This window comes from Triturus cristatus, chromosome 8 (assembly GCF_964204655.1).
Source record: "Triturus cristatus chromosome 8, aTriCri1.1, whole genome shotgun sequence".
NCBI classification, from domain to species: domain Eukaryota; kingdom Metazoa; phylum Chordata; class Amphibia; order Caudata; family Salamandridae; genus Triturus; species Triturus cristatus.
Genome location: NC_140591.1, coordinates 1,185,113,840 through 1,185,139,327, shown reverse-complemented (window position 1 = coordinate 1,185,139,327; position 25,488 = coordinate 1,185,113,840). Strand labels below are relative to the sequence as shown.

The following is a 25,488-nucleotide window of genomic DNA, read 5'->3' as shown; positions in this document are numbered from 1 at the left end:
AGTCGGGTTTTTATCTCCCTTCCTGATTTCTTGTGGGTTGTGTTCCGTTTCTGTGTCATCTCAGTCAGCCTTTCCTGTGGTAAGTCAGGAGTCGCTTTCTCGCTAGTGCTACCCTTACCCCAGGCTATTACCGCTGCTTTTTTGTTTTGATTTCTGCCCTTCCTTTCCTGTTTTCTTCCCTGTTTTCCTGGTTGAAAGTGTTCCAGCACGGCTTCTTTTTGTGAGTTTTCACCCGGTGGCAATATGTTTGCAGTTAGTGATGTTTGGGTTCCTTTGTTTTGTTGTGTGTTGCTGACCTTTCTTTTCTTTGCTTCTGCGGTTTCCCTGATCGAGTGTAGATCTTGGGTCGTCTTTAAGCTCTCCTGAATTGGTGACTGCGTTCCTTCAAAGCCGTGGCGTGCTTATTTCGCATTTCTTCTTGGCGGAGTTGGTTGATCGGTTACTTTTTACAACCTCCATAATATCAGAGAGGAGATTGTCCATTGCCATTGGGAGTGTTACCAATTTGTCCACGATTGCTACGCAGGAGCAGCTAGATTGTGTAAATTGGTTTTCTGCTTGCGCTATTTTAACCAAGTTGTTCAACTCTGCTAACTTGCCGTCAATATTGGTGACAAATATTGACAGCGAGTTGAGGACAGAAAGTTTTAAATCCATCTTATCAGACTGGTATTGGATGGCGTTTACTGATAATTGCATTGTGTGCAAAAGCGATGACCAGATGTCTTCTTTTGCTTTTGGTGTTTCCTTCCCCAGATTTGCGTTGGTTACACTATTGGGCCCTCCTGGCATTTCCCCCTTAATGGCCGCCGGGTAAGATACTACCAGTTCTTCCCACTCCTCTGGGGTGAGATACGAGGTTTCAAAGTCGTTGATCCGAGGTGATATAGATCGTGCTTTGGATGAAGTGGATGGACTAGGGGGATCGATTTCAAATTGTCTTGGGGCACCTCCTAACTTAACTCGCTCCTGTTGTTTCTCAGGTTGTTGGTCATTTATTTGAGATGGATGCTGCCCCTGCGCTCTGACTTCCTGTGTAGTTATGGTATTTGATTGCCGCTCTTCTTCCGTGTCTGTCCTTATTGTGGGTTCTCTCGTGTTCCTGGGTTCTTGCCTTGCCGGCCTGTCCTCTAGCATTGTCGGTGTGTATTTGCAGAATGTCGGTTCTATTTGCGTTGTTAAGTCTCCATACTGCATGTGTTCGCTATTTTGCATGTCACCCTTGCCCTGCAGGGTGTGGTTCCTGGGCCCCCAGTTTGCTGCACCCTCTGGTCCATCTTGTCTCTCAGGATTTCCAAGTGGTCCTTGTCTGCCTTTTGCAAATTCTGAGGATTCAAAGAATTCTTCATCTGTGTGGTTGTGGATCCTTGTGGAACTTGTGGGGCTCCTCTTCCTGTTTTCTATTGGAACGAAGTTATAACTTGGGATCGCATTTTGGCCCTCTTTTTTATGCGCCTTTATGTCTTCGTGCCCGCAGCCATTTGGGTTTGTTTTTGGGCTTGAGTCTGCCAACTCCTGCCTTCGTCCCTGATCCTGCGCAGTTTGATTCCAGGAAGCCCTCCTTTCTAGTCCCTTGTTCGGCTCTTCTTTGCTTACAGGTGCCGCCTCTTCTGCGCTGTTCTTCCCTTTTCTGAGGTCGGCTTGATCCCTTTCCGACTGAACCTGTGGTTCTTGCGTCAGGGGGGTTTCCTTGCTTGCCTTCCTTGGCTGTAGCGGGATTGGCATTTCACTTATGTTGCTATTATTTAGGCAGAGGGCAGAGCCAGCGTCTTTGATGAATGAGAATTTTGAATACATTTTAGGTTGAAAGCTAGATTTATTCACTGAGAATACGTTTGCGGTCCCTCTCACTTTTATGTCTGGAGGACATTTGGGGCTTGTAAGCAGGGGGGAAATCAAAGGAAGTTCTCCCTCCTCTTCTCCATTCCTTCCCTCGTCCGTCCCCTTATCTTCGTTGCTGACATTCATTAAGTCCTTCTTAAGATTTTTCTTTACTCTCCTTGCTCTTTTAGGGGGGTTCGCGGGAGCCGTATAGTTCCTTGACTTCCCCGACCTCATTTCTCAGCTTTATTATTTCTTGCTGCAGTTTTATTTTGTTTGCTTGCTTGCAGGCCGCGCAGGTCTCATACCAGCACTGGCGTTGGGCGTATCAGCGGTTTAACAGTGGTGTCTCTGACTTTTGCTCCTACGCAGCACAGCACTGCACCGCACCGCACTCAGTATGGTATGGCAGGGGCTCCGTTGGTAGGGACTGATGCCACTCCCACTTGCAGTCCCTCTTGCGATGCCACAGCCCCCCCTCGGGCCCCGGGCGCAGTCTTTTGTGCAGTCTTTTGTGCAGGTTTTGTGTGATCTCACAGTTCAGTGCAATAAGTCCTGCTATAATTCTCAGTGTTCGCGATTCACAGCTCACAGGGCTTACCGGGTTGCAGCACTGCCGCACTACTGCACCACTCCAACCCTGCTACAGTCTGTGGTGTTGATGCGACTTGCCGGTATGACGTGCGGTATCTTCCGCAGTTTCTCGAGCTCTACGAGTTTGCGGGTTTCGTGTTTTCTCGCTACCACCTCTGCTGCTGCTTTCTGCTTCTGCTTGCTCGCTCGCTCGCTCGTTCGTTCCAACCGTTCTGCAAAAGCTGGACTGGAGTCCAGTGGAGACCAGTGGCCCCTTTCACTCTAGGCACACGCAGCTCTGTGTTCTACTTGAAAAAACACCAATCTTGCATTATGGCCGTCAACTATTCACCACTTGTTTCTATGAACAGTGGGCTTTGTATAGGTTTTCCTCCAACTATTAAATGTTTTCCCGCTGTTCTCTGCTTGTTTCGTGAGGCAGTGTGCTTGTTTACCAACTACAGACCAGTCCCTCAGGAAGCCACATTTACATTCACACACCAAAACAAATAGCACTGCTCCTATAAACATCTTTCAATGATGATACTACCAAGGCTGCAAACTTATCTGATCAGCATTATTTGCTAAAGTAATGCGTGGTAAAATAAGCGAGGCATCCCACTGGCCAGGAAAACTTCTCCATAGGTTCCAGGAGGCCGTGATCTGAAGCAGAACCCGTTGCCAAATATATGTCTATAGGTAGGTGAAGAGAAACGCTAATTCTTAATAAAATCCACGCAGGTCTAGTAATCAGCAAGTCCCAGAAACCAACTAACTCCAAACGAATTTAGACAGTCAACATTCTAAAACATAACAAGGAATGTCATGAGATCAATATTCTATTTTACAGTGCTAACCAGAAACCTATAACAAACCTCTTGCCACGGCATTCAATGTACAGCACAGCCTCAGGAGTAGAGTAGGCCTTGCATGATATAACAACGTCACAGGCACACCACAGAATTAAAACTCAGAATTTGGATAAATACCGTCCCTTGTGATAACAAAATTCGACCTAATGTGTCAAACCTGATTGAAGGCCCATTGCCTGTCCCTTCACGGCATTCTTCCAAGTCGAACATGGGAATGCAGGGGCAAACAGTTCCAAGATATGACAGCCACACCACAAAAATACTGTTTCAAATTTGGATAAATACCTTTCCTTGGGATATCAGAATTCCACGCAATGTGTCAAAACCAATTGAAGGTCCCTGGCCTGTCTCGTCAAGCCGTCCTTCCAAGTCAAACATGGGAATGCAGGGGCAAAACAGTTCTGAGATATGATGAAGCAGCAATAATCTATTTCTCAAGCCAATAATTGGGATTTCCTGTAGATGATTATACTCCATTGGGATCTGTAAAAGAAAATAATTATTAGCCAAATCCAATGGTATAAAATAAAAATAAAAATCCACTAACATGTTAATTTAAAACCAACTGATATATAAGCGGGTGCAAAAACCACCCAGTGTAAATATTACTTCTACAGAGTATTGGATGTTTTTTGCCCCAGTTTATACCTATACCTTAAAACTCTTTCTGGCAGTTTTGTACGCGCTTTTCTCATTTTACTTTTACATTTAGCACTGGTCCTTCTCATCAAGCTACACATGGTGGTAAGCAGCTGGGCTAAAAATTTAGGTAAAACAACTTGAGCTCCACTTGTAGCAGGCACTATTATTAAAACAGGCATACATTATATCAGCCTTCTCTTATAATGCTTAGGTCTAAGTGACCCCATTAATGTCTATGAGAAAACAAGACTTTAATTCCTGGACCACTAAATATAACCTATTTTAGACCTATTTGCCACTTGTCTAGTACATCTGAATGCTAGATAGGACTCTGGATTTTATGGCATGACACGGAGGCCAACATTATGCAAATCTCCTTTATTGCCACAGCTCAGCAGTAACAATGAAGAGAATATAGAACTTCGAAACATTCTAGATATAGTATATAGTCCATGAGCACACAGCCATCTTCCCTCTTTCTTGCTGCTGCTCACAGAGATAAGTACCCTCTCTTCATTCGTGCTTATGCAGTGCGTATGTTTGCTTGATTTTTGGCTGTTTATCGCATTACTGGGTCCAATTGACCCTATCATGCGATTGCGTCAATCTTTTATTGACTGAAAATTCCTCTTTTCCTAAATTGGTAAAATGCCTCTTTCCCTAATTTACTAAATGTAACTTCCTTCAACTTTTACGTGTTTAGCGCTCCGTTAAGACTCTTGCCTCTCTCTTTCTGGCTGCGCTCTACCCCGGCATTGCCTTAATATGTTTTAAATAACTACCCGCTTACTCGCGTCCTTCAACGACTCAATCGCATTCCCGTTACCGGGTAACGCTCTGAGCGCGACTGGCATACGCGTTGAAATGCGCCCGCATTCCCCCTCTGAGCGCCGTTGGATATATGCGCTCGTGGCCCTAATGCGATACCTTTTATGGTCCGGTGAAGCATTTCAGCTCCCGCATTGAAATCACCTGCAGACGCCATAAATCTTTCCTTCTCCTTCGCGGTGCGCTTTCAATCGCGTACCGCGAAGGGGACAAACATTTAAGGAAAGTACCTTGAGAACGACCACGCACGTAAGAGACGTGCCTACAGCAGTCAACTTTGGCAGTTGCTGCTGTCTAACCCGATCGGCACTTGACGAGAAGCACTTATCGCCGACACACCCCTCCCTCACAGTTTCTGCTTAAAATTAATCAACAAACCCTTTTTCACCTCACTAATCGAGGTGTATACTATATCTCTACCATTCAAGAAAAAAAAAAAAAGGGAAGGTAGGGTTGGACACAATTGTCTTTATATAATTACATCCCCTTTTTAGGTCTCGCTGAGCCAGCGCATGCGCTGTTCTGCAAGAAATTTAGTGAGTGGCTTTTTGAAAGTGCTACCAGAGGCTTTTGCTGGCCTCAAGCTTGCGTGCACGCGCGCAGCCGCCATGTGGGTTTCTGTCAAGGCTCATTAAGCCTTGCGTGCCTCTCTCCGCCTTGCTTGCTTGCGCTTCAATTCCCTCCCTCTCCCCCACCACAGATCGTGTCACTCTGCTGGCCTCCACTCCCCCCGCCTCTCTATACTGCAGCAGGCCGTAGCGTACTTTTAAAATAATTTTCTATTAGCGCGCGCGCACACAACTCACGGGCTTTTTTATTCCGGGAGCCCTGTCTGGCTTGGCCTCCCAGGTTGCAGCAAACTTTCACTGTCAGCACTTTATTTTTGTTATTCACAAGCTGGCCTGCCGTCATTGAACGAGGAGTGCCTTGTGCGCAGAGCAGTTTGTGATTTCCACTTCCTGCTTTATTTTTCAACACCGGCCCATGCCGAGTAGGTTCTTTAGCGTTTCCATCCCCTTTCTCCTGCTGCTACGGGTGCTTCTTTAATTGCTGTTGTTTCTTTCTCACATAATTAGTGCCACCTATTGTGACATTGCGCAGGAGCAGCTGAGTTTCACCCGTTCTTAACTGGGCTTCTAGAAATCATTTTGTTCAGTTGCCGATGTCCCTCTACGTCACCCCTACCCTCCTCCCCAGGTTAATATTTCTTTCAGCCTCTTGTTATTTTGCACGTGGTGCGAGTTCTGGTGACTTATTTGATCGTCTCCAAAATGTATCTGGCAATAGCGTATCATACTGAGATTCCAATTCAAATATAAAATATTAAATAATAATGTAATTGTCCATTTTAATGACCATTCCAACAAACTGCAGTTATAAACAGAGCTGGTTTTAGTCTTTATGTCACTTGATCAGTGGCGTCCTTTCATCAAAGTCACATAGCATTTAAAAGTAATGCCATGCCAATGACGTCACAGGAAGTGACATCACATAACCATTTTTAAAGAATCAACTGCTAAATATTTTGGCTGCAGTATGTTAATTTTAATTTGGTAACTGGCACAACCACTATTTTTTCAAAAGTAGGAACATCTAAATTAGCATTTAAAATAATAATTTGTCAGACCCAACAAATTGCAGAGCTTATAAAGCAGCTTCAGGCTTTGCCACCCCTGGGCCGTATACCTTCACAGGCTTTCAAATCACACGTGAGCACATACCCTTAAACACGAGCTCAGGCATGCAAGCTAACATACATACACACACACAGTCGCAGGCACGCACACAAAGACAGTCATACAGACATACTAATGCACTCCCCAGCACACAGATAAACACACGCAGGCTGCTAAACACAACAAGCATTGACATAGCCAATAGGTCTCGCCTTTGGGACCTTATAAAAGTGTTCAGTTATCCAGCACAATATCCTTGGTGCAACAACATCAAGTGTTGCATGGCTAAACACTTATAAGGTCCCAAAGGCGAGACCTATTGGCTATGCCAATGCTTGTTCATTATGTCTTCCAATCCTGATACCACCCTAGAAGGGATATTAGAGTCAATGGTTTCCAAGGCCTTGGATAAAGCCATGGACTCATTCAATGACACCATTAATACAAAATGCAATGACACCATTAACAAAAAATTTGAAATGCTCACAAGGGCATGGCCTTCTACTAGTGGTGTGCATACCTTTGGCGCAAAAGAAGGGGCAGTTAAGGCCCTAAAGAAAAGAGCCACAACAGAGCACCCTAGCTTAACTACCAAACAAACAAAGATGTCAACAAAAATGGCTCGATCTCGCTTCTCAGGCAGAGACCAGAACGATGCCCCGGGCATCACAGAAGGGCAACAGACAGAGCCACAACCCCCTATACATATTGATAGCGATGAACAAGACGAGGCAGAGATAGATCTCTCCTGTTCATCACCTTTTGATTCGGACATTGAGGTTCAAGGAGACAATTAAATGGAAAACCCTGAAGAGGCAAGCAGAGCCTCGGGATCAAAAATGGGTATCACTGACCCTTTCGGGGACGATATGTTTGATCCATTGTTAACCAAACATCCCCTATTTCACAAATGGCTACCGTCCCAGCATGTAGCAGATTATATTAGCTTCTGGCTAAGAAGGGAGATCCCGAAAGAAGTAAGATCCAGATTGGGATCGGAATGCCCTCGTCCATCCCTTCCAGACAAAATCGCTTTCACCCCTGAACTTGACCCTAAGGTCGTCGCTTTTATAGCCAAGGGTGCAAAGGACCCAAGGAAGGGCATAGACAAAGGTCTAAGGTCATGTCAAAACTGTCTGCTCGATATAATTGGTCCACTAACCAAAATGTTTGACCTGGCTGAAAACGCCTATGTTAATAGTACTCCTATTGATCCCAAGGAGTTACGTGAGTGGGTCCAAAGATCCATCTGCCTCCTTGGCAATGCGAACACTGCCATATTAAATGAACGCAGGAAGGGGATGCTCCTTAAAATAGATCCTAAGCTAATAGAATTGGCTAACAAGGAGGCATGATCCACCTCACAAGGACTCCTATTTGGAGAAGATTTTATCTGTGATATGGCCAAATATGTAGGGGCGTTCAGCTCGATACAAAAAACCCAGTGCGAAATTAAAAAAGTCTTCTAAGACAACATTTTTGGAAGGGCCGGGAGAATGCGGGGTCGATTCCCCGGCCGTGGCCAATCCACCTCAAGACCCTTTCTGGGACGAGGATCTAGGTTCCAACAGACATCATTCTACGGGAACCAAACCTTCTACCTTCAGAGGCAACGCAACAGGGGAAGACCATTTCGAAGCGAGAGAAGAAGCAGAGGTTTCTCAACAGGGAGGTGTATCGAAAGACCATTCAGATACCCCTATAAAAGTGGGAGGGAGACTAGCCCTTTTCTCTGGAAACTGGACATTGATGACTCAAGACCCGTGGGGTCCTACAAACCGTCAAATGTTACAAAATAGAATTTAAAGACGTTCCCTTCCAATCAAAAACACCCCGCAAGATAATGTTCTCCCAAGAGCAGAAAAAACTAGTATCTCAAGAAGTAAAGGATCTTCTCGCCAAAGGGGCTATAACGGAGAGCTCACAGACAGGTTTCATCAGCAATATTTTCTTGGTAGAAAAGAAAGTCAAGACACAGAGACCGGTCATAAACTTAAAAAGTCTAAACAGGTGGGTGTCTTACCACCACTTCAAGATGGAGGGAATACAGCTCCTCAGAGATGTCTTGAGAAAAGGCGACTGGCTAACGCGCCTAGACTTAAAGGACGCCTATTTGACCATTCCAATTTGGCCCCCACACAGAAAGTTCCTCCAATTCACCTGGGAGGGAAAACTCTGGGAATTTTGCAGTCTTCCATTCGGACTATCCTCAGCCCCTTGGTGCTTCATCATGGTCTTACATCCGGTAGTAGCATGGCTAAGGGAAAGGGGTGTAAGACTAATAATCTATCTGGACGATATCCTTATCACGGGTCAGTCCATGGCGACAATTTCTCACCACACGGACCTGCTGGGCAGAAAATCTGGATTTTTTTTAAAGACACGGAGGCTAATATTATCCCTCCACTAATTGACCCTCCCTAAGGGTTTTATATTTTGACACTTTGTATCTCTTTCCCTTTTCAGAATAGAATTCCTACATTTGATTTACGGAAACGACTTGTTCAACGTCATAATTGAAGTTTTGGTTTTGCTGAAGTTTATCCTTTTGGTTCGCAGCATCGGACAAAGAAGGAAGATGGCTGTGTGCTCATGGACTAAATACTATATCTAGAATGTTTCGAAGTTCTATATTCTCTTCATTGTTACTGCTGAACTGTGGCAATAAAGGAGATTTGCATAATATTAGCCTCCATGTCTTTAATAAAATCCAGATTTTCTGCCCAGCAGGCTGTGAAAAATCTAAATTATGCAGGTTTTTTTTTTTGACCAGCGTGACTTGAACAAGGTCTTTTTATGAGGCAAACAAAGAATGAAAAGATGAAGCATCACTATGGAATTAACACACTAGTATATACTTACATGAAACCAACAGTCTGACGGGGCACAGTGGACCTTGGTGAAAATGGAGAAGCAGTGTAGGAACATTCGGGTCGGGGATTTGTATATTCAAGTTGCATTAGTCTGTGACTCTCTAGTGGAATTACTATATAGTTTTGTTATCTGAATGGCAAGGTAACTGTGCCAGTTCTCCCAAACATAAAACCCAAAACCGATATTTAAAAAAAGAACAAGTTACCCTCGGTAAAGCTCTTTCTGGTGGATACTCTAATTAGCTGCAGGTCCTCATCTTTTCATTCCCCCAGGCACCAACACTGGATTCTGAACTTTCCCAGCATTTGCTTCTGTGTGTGCCACTATCAGATTGCACAGTAACACAGCAACATTGCACAGCTCATGTAAGTGACTGCGTAGGCCTGTAAATCAGCACCACCACTGCACGCTGGCATCAGTTTTCTTATCAACTCTATCGTGCTTAATATGCGGATCAGCTGTAACAGAGTGCAAACCTTAAAGTGTGCAAAGCCTAAACTGGGACCTTTTTAAAATCCTAAAATTCACTAGACCTCTTGAGAATCATAAAAGCAGAACGCGAAGGAGGGAGGGGAGGGAGGAATATGCTTATAGATATTCACCATAAAGAGTGCTATTGAGGGTAAGTAACGTATAGTTTCTTACCGGTTGGTGTAGTTTTGCAGCTTGAAGACTTTCTGGATTCACTATGCTGTGCATTATTCCGCCATCTAGTGGTTGGGTCCGGAATTGTAGTCCCTTTTCTCTTTTTTTTTTTTCGGGGCCCAGGTGGGTGTAGACATACCACCATTTGGTGTCCTTTGTGACGTCGACACGCTTCCTCCGGAAGCTCCCACCTTTGGTCGCCATGTTCGGATCTCTTTTTATTGTCTTGTGTTACCTTGTTTCTCCTCTAATCTTGTAAGTCTTTCTCCAGTTTTAATCCCCTTCCTCCCGTCTCATCTTTCTGGCGGAGGAGGGTGGGTTCGCTAGTGAATCCAGAAAGTCTTCAAGCTGCAAAACTACACCGACAGGTAAGAAACGATACGTTTTGCAGCGTGAATCTTTCTGGATTCACTATGCTGTGCATAGACTTTGTGGGGGTTTGTCCTTATTGTGGTGGCTGGGTGGAAGATGAGCACTGGTTCATGAATATGTGTTGTAAGACCTTCTGTCCCACTTGCGCTTCTTTGTTCGTTTGGATATCCACACAGTAGTGCTTAGTGAACGTGTGCACTGAAGACCATGTTGCAGCTTGGCAAATGTCTTGAATTGGTGTGCTGGCCAGAAACACAATTGCTGCTCCTTTCTTCCTCGTCGAGTGAGCATGAGCTGCTCCTTGTAACCGTTGCCCTGCTTGTTTGTGGCATAATTGTATGGTTTGTGCAATCCTTCGTGCAATGGTATTTTTAGTAACTGGTCGTCCCAAAAAACTGCTTGCGAAGGAAACAAAGAGTTGTTTTGTTCTTTCTGCACTCCTTTGTCCTCTCTATATAGTGCATCACCGCCCTCCTGGTGTCTAGTGTGTGCAGCGCCCTCTCTGTGCTTGTGGTTGGGTTTTGGAAAAACTAGGTATTTGGATGGTTTGGTTGATGTGGAACTGAGACACCACCTTTGGCATGAAGTGTGGGTCTGTTCTAATCACAATCCTATCACTCTGAATCTGCAGGTAGGGCTCTCGAAGTGTTAGCGCCTGCAACTCATTTACTCTTCGTAGTGATGTGATAACCACTAAGAAGGCCGTCTTTAGCGTGAGCATGTGCAGTGTAGCCTTGTGCATCAGCTCAAATGGTGCTTTCATCAATTGGGTCAGCACTATATTGAGGTTCCATGCTGGTGCTGGCATTCTGTTTGGAGGTGCAATCCTCTTTGCTCCTTCAAGAAATCATTTTGCTACTTGTGAGGTGAAGAAACTTTTCCCCGTTTCTCCTCTTGTGCAAGCCACAATCACCGCTAAGTGTACCCTTAGGGATGTGTAGCTGAGTTTACTTTGCAGTAGATGTGTTAAGTATTTTAGTACTGTTGACTCCCTTGTGATCTTTCTTTGCAGTTTCTCTCTAATGCACCATTCTGAGAATCTTTTCCACTTTGCTACGTAGCATTTCCTTGTGGTAGGCCTTCTTGCCTCCCTGAGCACTGCCATTGTGCTCGCCGGTAGTTTGAGGCGGGCAAACTCTAGGTCCTCAGGAGTCATGCCGCCAGGCTTAGGCTCTCTGGCTCTGGGAGTAGCACCCTTCCGTTCTGCATTGTTAACAGGTCCCTTCGTCTTGGGAATCTGTGTGCTGGTGCCTGTGCCATCTCCACTATTTGTGAGAACCATGACTGTCTGGCCCACTGAGGTGCTATTAGGATCAGTGACATGCTGCTGATCCTGCATTTGCTGAGTACCCTGTGTATCAGTGGTATCGGGGGGGAAAAGCGTATGCAAATGTCTTTGACCAACTTATCCAAAGTGCATTCCCTTGTGACCGATTGTCTGGTTGTCTGGATGAGAAGTGTTGGCATTTTGCATTTTGGTGTGTTGCAAATAGGTCTATTTGCGGTGTACCCCACTTCCGGAATACTTTCTGTAATTCCTGTTGGTTGATCTCCCATTCGTGGGATGCGGACGTCTGCCTGCTGAGTCTGTCTGCTTCCACGTTGTCCTACCCTGGGAGATGTATCCCTAGTAGGTCTATCCTCAGTAGAATGGCCCATGTCCATATCTCCTGTGCTAGCCTCGATAGCGCTACTGACTGTGTTCCTCCTGGTATGTTGATGTAGAACATGGTCGTGGTGTTGTCTGTTTGGATCAACACCCTGTTCCCGTACAGCTCCTTCTGAAATGCTTTTAAGGCGAGGAACACTGTTTTTAGTACCAGGTAATTGATGTGCTTGACGAAATCCTGTTGCGACCATAGCCCCCTAACCTTGAGCTTGTTCATGTGCGCGCCCCACCCCAGCTGGGAGGCGTCCGTCGTGATGGTCACTGTTGGAGCGGGTTGAGTGAATGGTTTCCCCAGTGATATGTTTTGTTTGTTCCACCATGCTATTTCCTGATGCACTGCGTGTGTGACAACCACTAGACCTTCCCAGCTCCCAGTTGCCTGTAACAATTGCTGCTGTATCCATTCCTGGAATGGCCTCATGTGTAGTCGAATGTTTTGGAATAGGTGAATGCATGACGCCATCATTCCCATCAGCTTGCTCACCGTCCTCACTGTCAGAACTTAAAATCAATCAGGTGTTTGTTAAGCACGACTACTCACCCGTAAGGGTCTCAAGGCGCTTGGGGTGGGTGGGGAGGGGGGTGTCGCAGGTTCCAGTTCATCAAGGAGGGGGTCTGTCGAAGAGCCAGGATTTGAGGTTTATTGCGAAGATGGGGAGCGATGTTGTCTGTCTGAGGTGAAGTGGAAGGTCATTCCAGGCTCTGGCCGCGTGGAAGGAGAAGGAGCGGCTTCCCGATCTGGTCTTTCTGGTGCGGGGGACCACGGCGTAGGAGAGCTGGGCTGATCGTAGGGTCCTTTGGGGTGCGTGGAATTTGAGTCGGCTGTTCAGGTATGCTGGTCCGGTGTTGTGGAGGGCCTTGTGAGCGTGGGTTAGCATCTTGAAGATGACTCTAGCTTCGATGGGGAGCCAGTGGAGTATGCGCAGGTGCTGGGAGATGTGGCAGTGTCTTGGCAGGTTGAGGACCAGTCTTACGGTGGCGTTTTGGATGTTCTGTAGCTTGCGGGTGAGGTTTTTGTTTATTCCGGCATAGATTGCGTTGCCATAGTCGAGCCTGCTGGTGACTAGGGCATGAGTGATGGTCTTTCTGTGTTTGAGGGGGATCCATTTGAAGGTCTTACGTAGGAGGCAGAGGGTGTGGAAGCAGGTGGATGAGACGGAGTTGATCTGGTGGTTCATTTTGAGCTCTGAGTCCAGGATGATTCCCAGGTTGCGTGCTTGGTTCGTGGGGGTGGGCGGGCTTCCGAGGGCAGGGGGCCACCTGGTGTCGTTCCAGGCGTCGGGGTTTGGGCCCATGATGAGTACTTCTGTTTTGTTGGTGTTTAGTTGTAGGCAGCTGTTTTACATCCATTTGGTGACAGCTTCCATGCCTTCTCGAAAGTTGTGTCTGGCTGTGTTGGGTTCGTTAGATAGGGAGAGGATGAGTTGAGTGTCGTCTGGTATGACAAAATGTTGAGTCCGTAGGTTCTGACGATGTTCTGACTTGCCCCTTGCGGTAATGACGTGTTTCCTTCAGTATCGCCAATGTAATGTTCTCTTCCTGCTGGGTAACACTTTGGCCTGTATGGTGTCAATCTTTGCCCCTAAGATTATCTTGATTTGTTCTGGTTTTGTTGACGATTTCTCCCAATGGATCGGGAAACCCAGTCTTGTCAGTGTTAGCATGACCTGCTGGATGTGTAGTTTGCATGGTCCGCACGAACTTGCCTTTACGAGCCAGTCGTCGAGATAGGGGTATACGTGTATTCCTTGTCTTTGTAGGTGTGCTGCGGCAGCTGCTAGGCATTTTGTAAACACTCTTGGTGCGGATTTCAAGCCGAATGCCAGTACTGTGAACTGGTAGTGGCTTTGGTTGATCACAAACCTTAGCAGGCGCTTGTGTTTGTGGTTGATGGGGATGTGTAAGTAAGCGTCCTTTAAATCTATAGTAGCCATGAAGTCCCCTTGTTGTATTTGTGGTATTACCTCTTGTAGGTAAGTCATCTTGAACCTTTGAGTTCTTATGAATTTGTTCAGGAACCTTAGATCTAGGATAGGTCTTAGTGTTTCGTCCACCTTTGGCACCAGGAAGTAGGTTGAGTAAACCCCTTTGTTTCTTTGGTTTTGCGGTACCACCTCTATTGCCTCCTTGCTGAGCTGTTCTTGCACCTCCAGCTGCAAGAGCGAGAGCTCCTTTGCTGAGTGTGCCCTGTTTCTTGGTTTTCTGTTCGGAGGCTGTTTTTCTAACTCTATACAGTATCCGTACTGTATTATGTTTAGTATCCATTTGTCCGATGTGACCTTTCTCCATTCCTGGATGAAGTCTCTTATTCTCCCCCCTACCGGTGTTGAGTGTTCGAGGTACTGCTTGTCGTTGACCGTTCGGCCGCAGTTCTTCTTTATGTCTTTCCGCTCACCCCGAGGTGTTGCTAGGGTGGGGGCCAGTTCCATGGTGGAGTCACTTGGTTGAGGTCTGCTGACCTCCTCTTCGTGTATGTCCTCTTCCGTTTCCGCGCCCTCGAAAGGACTGTCCCTGGGGCTGGTACTGCCAGTTCTGCTGCTGCTGCTGGTGGTCTTGGTTGTTACCTTGGAAGCCTTGCTGGAATGTTTGGTGCGATGTGGTAGGCACGTTGCCTCCTCTACCACCCTTCTTGTGGGTGTGCCTCTTCTCATTCCTCTGAACTGCAACGCTCCCATAGACCTTGCTGTTTCGTTGTCCTTCTTGAGTTGTGTCAACTTGTCGTCAACTGGCGTGCCGAACAGTTGCTCTCCATTAAAAGGTGTATTTAGGATGTTGCTTTGCACCTCTGGCTTGAATCCCAAAATTCTGAGCCATGCGTGTCTTCTCTCGGTCACTCCTATCATCATTAGCCTGCTCGATGTTTCTGCAGCATCCAATGCCGATTTTAGGCATGTGTTCGCCATGTTCTTCCCCGCTTCTACCAGGTGAGCTGCTTTTTGTTGGTACTGGTCTGGTAGATGCTTTAGCAGCTGCCCCACTTCATCCCAGTGCGAGTATGCGTGCCTGTTGATCAGGGCGTTTGAGTTTGCGATGCACCAATGTATAGCCGCATTTCTCTCCACCTTTCTCCGTGTGAGATCCATCCTCCTACTTTCCTTGTCTGGAGGTGGTCCGGCATTAGTGGGTACATTGGCCCTCTTCCTAGCTGTAGCTGCAATTTTGGAGTCGGCTGGCACTGACCCTTGGATGTATGCAGGGTCCTTAGAAGAATGTCTGTACTTCTTCTCAGTTCTAGGGGTCACAGCTTTGCATACTGCTGGCTCCTTAAAGGACTCTCTTCCTTGATCCAGCACACTAGGGAGCATGGGCAGGAATTGGCTCCTAGTTTGTTGAGGCAGTAGAGTCTCCAGGAGGAAACATGCCTTGGGCTTCTCCTCCGTTTTCACGCCATAGGTCCGTGCAGCCTTCTGTACGACCATGTTGAAGACCCCTATGTCATCTGGCGGCGAGGGCCTCGAACGGTAAGTGTCTACCCCTTCTTCCGGCCATTGGGCGTCGAGATCTTGCCATTCCCTGTCTTGTGCCTCCAAGGACGTCAAGTCCCAGTAGGATTGCAGATCTTCGTTGCCGTCTCCCGCAAAATTGTAGTCTTAGTCTCCCAGTTCCTCGACTGGTTCGGGCGTTTTCGGCGGCTCCGCGTCCTCGTCGTCCCTTTCAACTTCGAGCATGGGTTTCGGCGGGATGGTGTATTGGCTCATCTTCTCGCCGAAGTCCTTTTTCCTCTGCAGGATGCTCGCCATTTCGGCCACGAGCCTCATCTTCTTTCACTCCATCTTGGCGGCATGCTCGGCGTCGAGGGTTGGAGCGCTTCTCTTCGGGGACGTCGATGCCGGCTTTTCTTTCCTCGGCACCGAGGTGTCCTTTTCAAGGGCAGCAACCTTCGACGATCTTTGTTTTTCGAGGGCCTTCTCCGATTGGGAGTCCTTTTCGAAGGATTCGCTCGGCTGACTGTCCCTGGTAGCTGTTGCTTTCGTCGAGTGCTTCGGCGGCAGAGCTCCCTTTGAGGACTTAGCTTCACTTCTACGAGTGTCGCTCGACAGAGGCTTTAGCTTCACCTTTTCGAGTGTCGCTCGAGTGTTTAGGGGTCGACGACTCCCTTACCTCCTTCGACGTCTTCTTATGAACCTTGACGACCGTGCAGTCCTCCAGTCCTTCGGCGATGTTGTCCTCCTCTCCGCTGGAGAGGCCCAAGTCTTGGAGCGATGGTGGTGGTCCCCCTGCATGCTGTAGTTCGCCCTTCTCTGTCTCTCCCTTACTCTGAGGGTCTTGGGTGTAAACGCCGAGCACGCGTTGCAGTCCTCGCTGCTGTGGTCAAGCGACAGGCAGAGGTTGCAGACTGGATGTTGATCCTACTGGGCGTACTTGTGGTGGCAATTGGTTCCACATTTGAACAGTGTGTTGTCCATCCCCGCACTCAGGGTGCCCCCTGTGAGCGCATTCTCTGAACGTCGAGGTTTTGGTCGTAAGCCTTCTTCCTCGTCGCTCCGGTTACCTGACCTGTAGTCAGGTGTAGTTGAAAAGTTGATTTTCTTTTTTTTTTTTATTATAACCTTTATTTAGCACTGTGTACAAGACAAATACGGGCCTACAACCATCCGGCCGGCCTCGACACTTCTGAAGCTTGATAGCAAAGTATACGTCCACTCGGTGGCACGGCAGCACATAAAAGCATACGACCTATGTTACAATAAATCCACGTGCACCGAGTGGCAGGAGACAGTAAGGTTAATTTAAAAAAAAAAATTATGTAAGGAGATACAGAAGCTAGAACGGATCAGTGTACAGAACAGACGATCATATGATAAATGGGTAACAGCCAACAGGAGAGTCAACTAACAGTGAACACTTCTAAAATGGCGGCACGAAACTATAATACCAGGATATAGATACGCAGCAAAGTGTGCCTCCCAGCCGCTACCCTCCTAACACCAGTCCCCCCCACTGACCCTAGAAAAAGACGTAAGAAAAGGACGGAAAAAAGAAAAAGAAGGCCCATAGAAACAAAAAACGTACCGAAGAAGACCCCCCACCCTACACGCATGCCGAGGCTATGGCCTACCCCCCCCCTAGCTACGTGTCTGTCGCCCCATAGGAACCCGAAATGTAGAATTAAGGAAAGAAGAAAGGAAAAAGGACCATGAAATCACGGTTGAACCCAGGGAGAAAAAGAAGAGTGCACTACCCTACTACTCCCAGGAAAAGGAAAAGCGGGGAGGAGCCCACCCCACTGCCGAACTCCCGGACTCCCGCGCCGCCCATACATCCTGCGCCATGTACAGCACAGTATCAAAAGGCCCACGTAAACCCGGTGGTCCCGAATCACTACCACCCAGCACTTCAGCACTTCACAAGTCCTCCCCCCGGCAGAAGAAGGAAACAGGAGGCGAAATCACAGCGACATGTAGCAAAAAACAGGTCATTAAAAACTACTCAGCCAATATTGCAAAACGTGTATCAGTCCAGGTCCCCGTCTGCCGATCCAACCAAAGCGACAACGAGCATGCCATCACCCCTGTCCGGACCGGCAGATGTGGTTCAGGCCCGTCCATTGCTGCGAGTCACCTTCAGCCAGGACAAAGAGACAAGATGGCCGCTCTCGAGGAAAGGGGACAATGAAGACGTATCGTACCGCAGGGTCCCAAACGCCGCAGTAACATGCCACAGAAGCTCCAGCGATAGGTGCATTCAGGGTAACATCTGGCAAGGGAAGTGAAAGGCTAGGTCTCAACAGGTAGTTCGTAGGCAGAGTCACAGCGTTCAAAGTGAAGGGTGTCCCTGCAACTGTATCCGTGTCGATGGGTTGACGCGTTACATTGTAGCCAGGAGGACTCCGCGCCACCGTCCCTCCGCTCTGCAACATTGTTTCACCTCCAGGAGAAAACATGGGCGGCGGGGGATCCTCCAGCCGGGAACGTCCCGTTGCAAACAGTGCCTCATCGAGTCTCCGGGTCAGCGCCCGGCAAGTACTCTGCATTGCCACTTTTAACGCCACGAGGGCGGCCAATACATCCCCACAGGTCGGGTCTCTCTGTACCAAGCATCGGTCCGCACTATCCCGCTGCTCCTCCGATGCGGCAAGCAGCTCCGGGGCACATGGGCGCGCAGACACTGCGAGTCCAGGGTCAGCCAGCGTCTCAGCAAGAAGAGCAGGCGCCATTGTCATCTCCACTGCAGGCAATTAGTGGCGGGACAAAAGTGACTATGTATACCGGAGATCCGAGGATGTAGACACCGGAAAAGCTTCGTGCTCCACTCGGGAACTGCACAGGGCGAGAGCGCCCCACGGTTGCCGTGAGGACCGGCCGTTCGCCGCAGGAAGACACTTCAAAATGGAGTCCGCTCGCTTTTCTTCAGGGTGGCGGAGGAGAGCTAGTATTAGGGGGCTCCAACGTCGTCCACACCACTGCCAGCGCGAGGGGGAGTCCGACCCGGACGTAAGGGTCCGACTCCTGTCGCACAGCCAGCGTTTTCGCCCCCGCGACCACCCGCAGTATTCCAGCTCAGCACCCCGTCCACATCCCTCGGCGTCCAGCGGCGGCCATCTACGCAGGGACCAGGGGGAGCGCCGGAGGTCGAAGTAAACACCGAGTCTGCTACCAAACCCGCCGACAAAGGTGTCAGGAGAACGCCAGTCACTTCAGTGCCGGTAATCCGCGGCGGTAGAGCGGCGCAGGTCAGGAGAATTGATCAGGATTAACAAAGGAAGCCAGACGGTCCACGGAGCCGGGAGCTCAAGCGTCCGTCCCGTCGGCCATCTTGGCTCCTCCCCGAAAAGTTGATTTTCATCGATTTTCTGTGATGTTCCTTGATTCCTCTTCCAACACTTTGGAACTCTTCGGCAACGATCCAGACCCAACGACGGAAAAAAGAATCTGAAGATGGCGACCAAAGGTGGGAGCTTCCGGAGGAAGCGCGTCGACATCACAAAGGAAACCAAAGGGTTGTATGTCAACGCCCACCTGGGCCACGGAAAAAAAAAAAGAGAAAAAACCTACAATTCCAGACCCAACCACTAGATGGCGGAATAATGCAGAGCATAGTGAATCCAATAAGATTCATGCTGCAAAACTTGTTTTGATGGATACATCTAACCACAGATTCCAAATGTTCTAAATAGATGCCAAAGCAGTACCTCCCAAATGGTGGAGGGTCTGAGGAGTGGACTTCGCCCCAAAAAATCCACAAAAAATGGTCCTCCTTGCAGACCTGAGAGTCAAGGCAGTAATGCCTGCTGAAGGTATGGACAGATTCCCATATGGCTGGCTGACAGAAGACCAACACCAGAACACCCCTTGTCGGTGCCTTGTGGCACACTTGGTTCTGCTAGAATGGGCTCAAAGACACTTAGGAGGCTCCATCCTAGCTATGCACAGCATGTATATATGTTATGTTATGTTATGTTATTATAGCTTATAAAGCGCACGATTACCTTGCGGTGTCCCGGCGCTAAGCACTGCCAACTAACAATAACAAAAACTAGAACTGTGAGAAAAACCAAGTCTTGAGATGTTTTCTGAAGAAGCAGAAATCAGAGGAGCTTCTTAAAGAAAATGGGAGTTCATTCCAGATCTTGGAAGCGTTATGAGCAAAACTTCTACCTCCCCAATTAACTTTTTTAAACTGGGGTGTTTGTACTAGTTTGGCCTCAGCTGATCTAAGAGTTCTGTTAGGCACGTACCAAAAAAATGTTTGTCTAAGGAACTTTGGCCCGATCCCGTTCAGAGCCCTGAACACAATACACGCCGCCTTGAAGCGCGCTCTCAGACGAATAGGGAGCCAATGAAGCTTCTGTAATTCGCCCTTAATTGAAACAGTCCTCGGAGTCCGAGTTGGCAGTCTGGCGGCAGCATTTTGAATCACCTGTAGGCGATTTAGATGTTGTATCTGCATATTAACGTACAGACTGTTACAGTAGTCAAGGCGTGATAGTATAAGTGCCGTCACCACCGTTCTGAGGCATCCCTCCGAAAGGTAAGGTCTGATTTTTCTAATCATTCTGAGGACCAAGGAGCAACCAGATGTCACCTTGCTCACCTGGTCCCCCAGCGTAAGTTTGTCGTCCACCATCACACCCAAGTTTTTAACTTTTTTGCAGGGTGTGGGACATGGACCAAGCTTATCTGGCCACCAGTCGGGAGTCCACATCCGAGGGTTATTACCAAATCTCATAACCTCAGTTTTAGCTGAGTTTAATTTGAGGCAATTAGCCGACATCCACCTAGAGATGGATCCCATACAGTCCGAAAAACGAACCCCTGTTTCTTTTTCTGTTCCCTCCATCACCGACAGCACAATTTGAGTGTCGTCAGCGTAGGAGGTAAGCTGAAACCCATGAGATCTGATGATGCCCGCCAGGGGTGCCACGTATATATTAAATAATGTGGGGCTGAGGGATGAGCCCTGCGGAACCCCACAAGGTAGTGAAAAAGGTTCGGAGACATCACCGTTGAGTTCGACAGTTTGAGATCTGTCCTTCAGAAAGGAGTGCAGCAAATCCCATGCCTGACCACCTATCCCTATCTCAGAAAGCCTGTTCATCAATACCCTATGGTGAACAGTATCGAAAGCCGCAGAGAGATCTAATAGTATCAACATCGCACTTCCTCCCTTGTCCATCAACTCTCTGATCTCCTCTGTGGATTTAAGAAGAGCCAGCTCCGTACTGTGAAGGGCTCTAAAACCAAATTGAGAGTGATCCAGGGAGTCATTATCCTGAAGGAAGTTGCTAAGTTGCCTATTCATTGCTTTTTCTACCATTTTGGCAGGGAGGGGAAGTCTAGAAATAGGGCGATAATTAGTAGGATCTGTAGGGTCCAGGGACTTATTTTTTAAAAGTGGAAGTACTGATGCTTTTTTCCAAGAGCTGGGAAAAGTTCCAGTACGGAACATGTCATTAAACAGGGGAGTCAAGACACTACAAATAGTGTCCGCGATCTGCTTAATGATCCAGGTGGGGCAGGGATCAGAGGGGGCACCTGACTTAATATTGGTTATAAGTTTCTTAGTGTCCTCAAAGTTCAGAGGTCGAAAATGATCAAAGGTACTATCTGATGGGCGCGAAATTTTAGAGCCTGAATTGTCATAGGTTTTGTCTATCTGTTCTGAGTGAAAGGAAAATAGTTTCCACTTTTGACTTAAAGAAAGTGGCTATAGTTTTACAAAAATCCGGGGCAACAGGGCCGTTAGGCATCCTGGGATTGGACAGATTAATTACAGTTTTAAAAAGCTCCTTGGTATCCGATTTAGCTTTCGTGATTTGCGAAGAAAAATATTCCTTCTTAGCTAGCAAAAGGGATTTTTTGTAGCTGGAAATGGAAAGTTTAAATTCTACTCTGTCGGCCGAATCATAGTTCTTCCGCCATATTTTTTCGGCCCGCTTACAAAGTAGTTTTTTATCCCTCAGTTCTCCAGAATACCAGGGGGCGGTGGGAAGTGCCCTTTTTGGAAGCCATTTTTTAGGGGGAGCTAATTTAAGACAGGCGTCATTTATCCAACTATTGTAGCAGTCAGTCGCTGCATCAGGATCTTGAGGTGCTGCATACATTGAATCAGTAAGGGTAGATTCCAGATGTTTAACATTTAACTTACCCCACGCCCTAGTAGTGATTTCCTTCTTCTGCTCGAAGCCCCCTCTCACATAGTTAACTTCGAAAGCGACTACAAAGTGGTCAGACCAAGTGATCGGAAAAACAGAGATGTTGATCAGATCACAATTATTAGAGAAAATCCCATCTAAAGTATGCCCTTTCGAGTGAGTGGGAACAGGGACCAGTTGTTTAAGACCGTCAAGAGCCATGATATTGTTCAATCTGGCTGTATCTGGATCTTCATTTTTTTCCAAATGGAAATTAAAGTCTCAGAGTACCATGAAAGTTTGTTGACTCAAACCATCTTCAAGCATCAGACTCAATGAGTTTAAGAAGTCGTTTTTCCCTCCGGGAGGGCGATAAATAAGCGTTCCTTTCAAAGGTTTATAGGAAGAGGAGAAAATCTTGAAAGACAGAGCTTCGCATCCTAAAACTTGGACCGGAAGAAAATGTGGGGTCAGTGAGTCATGATATATTACTGCGAGCCCTCCGCCCCTTTTATGAGTTCGATCCAGTGAATAGCACCGGTAGCCAAAAGGAGTGGCTTTCACCAGATCAGGGCCCGACGATGCCTCCAGCCATGTCTCAGTAATAAATGCTAATTTAATGTTCTTTTCTTCCACAAGGAGAGCACATTCCTCCGAATGTTTGACTAGCGATCTGGCATTAAATAGAGAGCATTTCAAAGTGTCCATACCAACCCCGTTGTCTGGAGCCTGAGTGTAAACCCTTTGTTTGATAGGAAGATTTAATAACCTAGGCAGCTGTGTGGAACAATCCTTGCATATAGGATTCCTACCGTTTCTGTCTAGGGTCTTATCCGATCCGTAGAGGGAGGCTAGAGATAGTTTATGACAGTGTGTTCCCTTGTTAGCATGGTCCCACTTGAGCATCTCATTACCAGAATAAATGATTCTCCTAAACGGCGGGGGAGGGCTAGGGGGTATGGCCCTGCGCCCGGCCTGGGCGCAGACGGGCTTGCCTTCGGCGCGCCAGCGGCGCGCCCGCTGCGCGCGTCCGCTGCGCGGGCGCGTTAGCGTGCTCCTTTTAAGTCCCCCCCCAGCAACTAGACCGCTAACCGGCGAAAGTGACTTCCTCGAGTCAGGAAGTGAGGACGTTTTGTAAAGTGCAAGTGCGAGCAAATCATCAAACACAGTAAAATACAATATCGAAAGTTAAATGAGTTTAAAAAATAACAAGTCAGCTACAATCTCACAAATCTCAAGTTTAGGTTCAGTTCCAAAATTGCACCACCAGCGAGCATTCAAACGCAGCTTCGCTCGGTGGGCAGTGCTGCGCGGGCGCGTCAGCGTGCTCCTTTTAAGTCACCCCCCAGCAACAAGACCGCTAACCGGCGAAAGTGACTTCCTCGAGTCAGGAAGTGAGGACGTTTTGTAAAGTGCAAGTGCGAGCAAATCATCAAACACAGTAAAATACAATATCGAAAGTTAAATGAGTTTAAAAAATAACAAGTCAGCTACAATCTCACAAATCTCAAGTTTAGGTTCAGTTCCAAAATTGCACCACCAGCGAGCATTCAAACGCAGCTTCGCTCGGTGGGCAGTGTAGAGGAAGATCCATCTAGGCAAGGTCTGCTTTGGACCACTCTTTCTTACAGCACAAGCAAAGCCAATTAACAATTGGTCATCCAGCCAGCTATTACCTTTCTGAACACCTGATGAGAGGTTGAAGGGCATGACCGTGAATGGAACATTCCGACTGCACTACAAACAGAAGAAAGCTGCATGGGATTGTAAGATGGGCAAAAGAAAGTTTACACCATGCAAGTGAAAGGACACTATTGGGTCCTCTGGATCCATGGTAGCGAGCACGTGTGCTAAAGTCAACATCTTGACGTTGTTCTAAAGGAAGTTGTTCATAAACCAAAGGTCTGCAACAGGATTGAGCTCCTCATCTTTTTGGGCACCAAAAAATACTGCAAGTAACACACCAGCCCCATCTTTCCTCAAGAGCTCTCGGTATGCTGCTGTGGCCAGCACTTATTGAACTTCCTGGGCAAGGACATAGACATGATCTGCCAACATTTGAACACAAACTGGAGGAAAGGAAGGAGGATAGGATGTAAATAGGAGAGTCTAACAATAATAAACAACCAACAGTACAAGCTGGTCTGAGGTAACCGCAAGCCAGCCGGGAATTTAAAAACTAATTCTGCTCTCAACCGGCTTTGAGTGACCATGAGAGGCAGTTTTGGCTGCTGTTGCAGCGGTCTTTGCTGGCGACTAAGGATTCTGCCACCACATCCTCTAGGAAATGAAGGGGCTGTATGGCTGTTGCAAGGCATGCCCTTTGACAATTAGCAAGACCCCGAGAGTATCCTTTGAATTTTCAGGATTGATGGTGGAATTGACAGGTTGGGGATAGCAAGCCTAAAGAGTGGGCCATAACTTGGCAGTCTTTGAAGTGCTCTAGTACAATATCAGCTATGTCCACAAAAAGCCTGGAGCCTTCAAATGGCCCATTTGTAATGGACACCTGCACGTCTCAACAGAAAACCTGTGGCACGCGTACAGGCGTGATGCTCAAGTACAACACTTTTGCCCATGGCAGGACTTAAATAATCTGTACTATCAAGACGCGGCCTTAGCACATAGAAAGCAACGTCTAATCTGTCTTGAATAGTTTGATCAGAAGCATTTCTTTAGGAATGGCAGGATATTGCTGCCTATATCTTAGAGGGATACACATATATAGAAGGGACCTCAAAGCCAGACTGGAATATGAGAAAACACTTTACCCCGAATGAGTTTATGCACTTTGATTCCCTATCTGGCAGAGCAGTGGGGAATGAATTGGGGTTGAACTTGGTGGTGGAAGCCTGAATCATCAATTTCTCAGCAGTTGGGAGTTGGGTCAGAAAGGCTATGTCCCCAGCAGCAGGCTTGTTATGCCAAGCAACATGGTGACATACTGGGGGAGCCAAGCAGGGCTTGGATTAGGTCGCCACCAATGTCTCTGTGAAAGCTTTGTTAAAAGGCGGCATGAGTTCTCCATCAACAGGTTGCCTTAGTCTTTACTGTGAGTCAAAGAGAGATATTAGAGCACTCAAATAGAATACCAAAAAGTATAGTCAATCCATAAAGCAAGGATACATGTAGATACTTTAATTCTGTAGTTTATTGCAGAGAAAAAACAGGTTCTATAATCTTCTGTACATTCGCTCTTGAATAACAGACAATAACAGCAACACTTATTTCGTCACACAGTGACTTCAAGGTTGTAAATTATGTTGAACTATAAAATCAGTCATTTTGTAAAAAAAAAAAAAAAGAGACCAACTTTCATTATGTTTAAGTGCCCAAATAAGAAGCTACTAGACCCGATTTGAAAAGACTAAATTGTGATGACGCTGGATGAAGACCTCATTCCGTCAGTATTGCACGCTGTGACATCCTGAAGTGCTCAGCAAGGAAAAGTCCAATTGAACATGCAGCAGTCAGAATACACCTTATGAAGAAAAGTGAAGAGTAGTGATAGTAGTAATGCAAGAGAACCAGAGAAAGAGTGAGTATATAGACGAAAGGTAAACCTGCATCAGACTCCTCGTTAATGCCGTGAACAGCAATTATCACCACTGAAAAGTTAGATTAGGCGGTAAATAGTGGAACAGAAGGAGATTATGGTCAAACCTTACAGTGATAAGGTATGCTGGTATTTATGAAAAGTTCCCAAAAGGGTGGTTTTATGATAAGATTATACATAGAGACATCGATTTGCTGGTGTAGAAACTTAGAATCCTGATGCGACATACCACTGGGATACACCAGTCCAAGACTGGATCAATAGCACCCGGTCAACAGTTTTAGTACGGCAAAAGTCCAGAGTGTAGGAGAGTAGGGTCTGCTTTCTATGTTCACGCCCACTTTTTGCTTTTGCCTTACTGGTTTTCGACTTAGATGTGGCTGTGG

General features: G+C 47.1%; 1 protein-coding gene across 1 annotated transcript in view; it reads right to left on the bottom strand.

Annotated features, from left to right (window-relative positions):
- LOC146805589 (E3 ubiquitin-protein ligase HERC2-like) overlaps positions 1–25,488 on the bottom strand; it is a 1,563,844-nt gene that overhangs the window by 156,314 nt on the left and 1,382,042 nt on the right. The window contains 1 exon segment of the mRNA XM_085622871.1: positions 3,552–3,749. Within this exon segment, the coding sequence (XP_085478997.1) occupies positions 3,552–3,749 (198 nt within the window).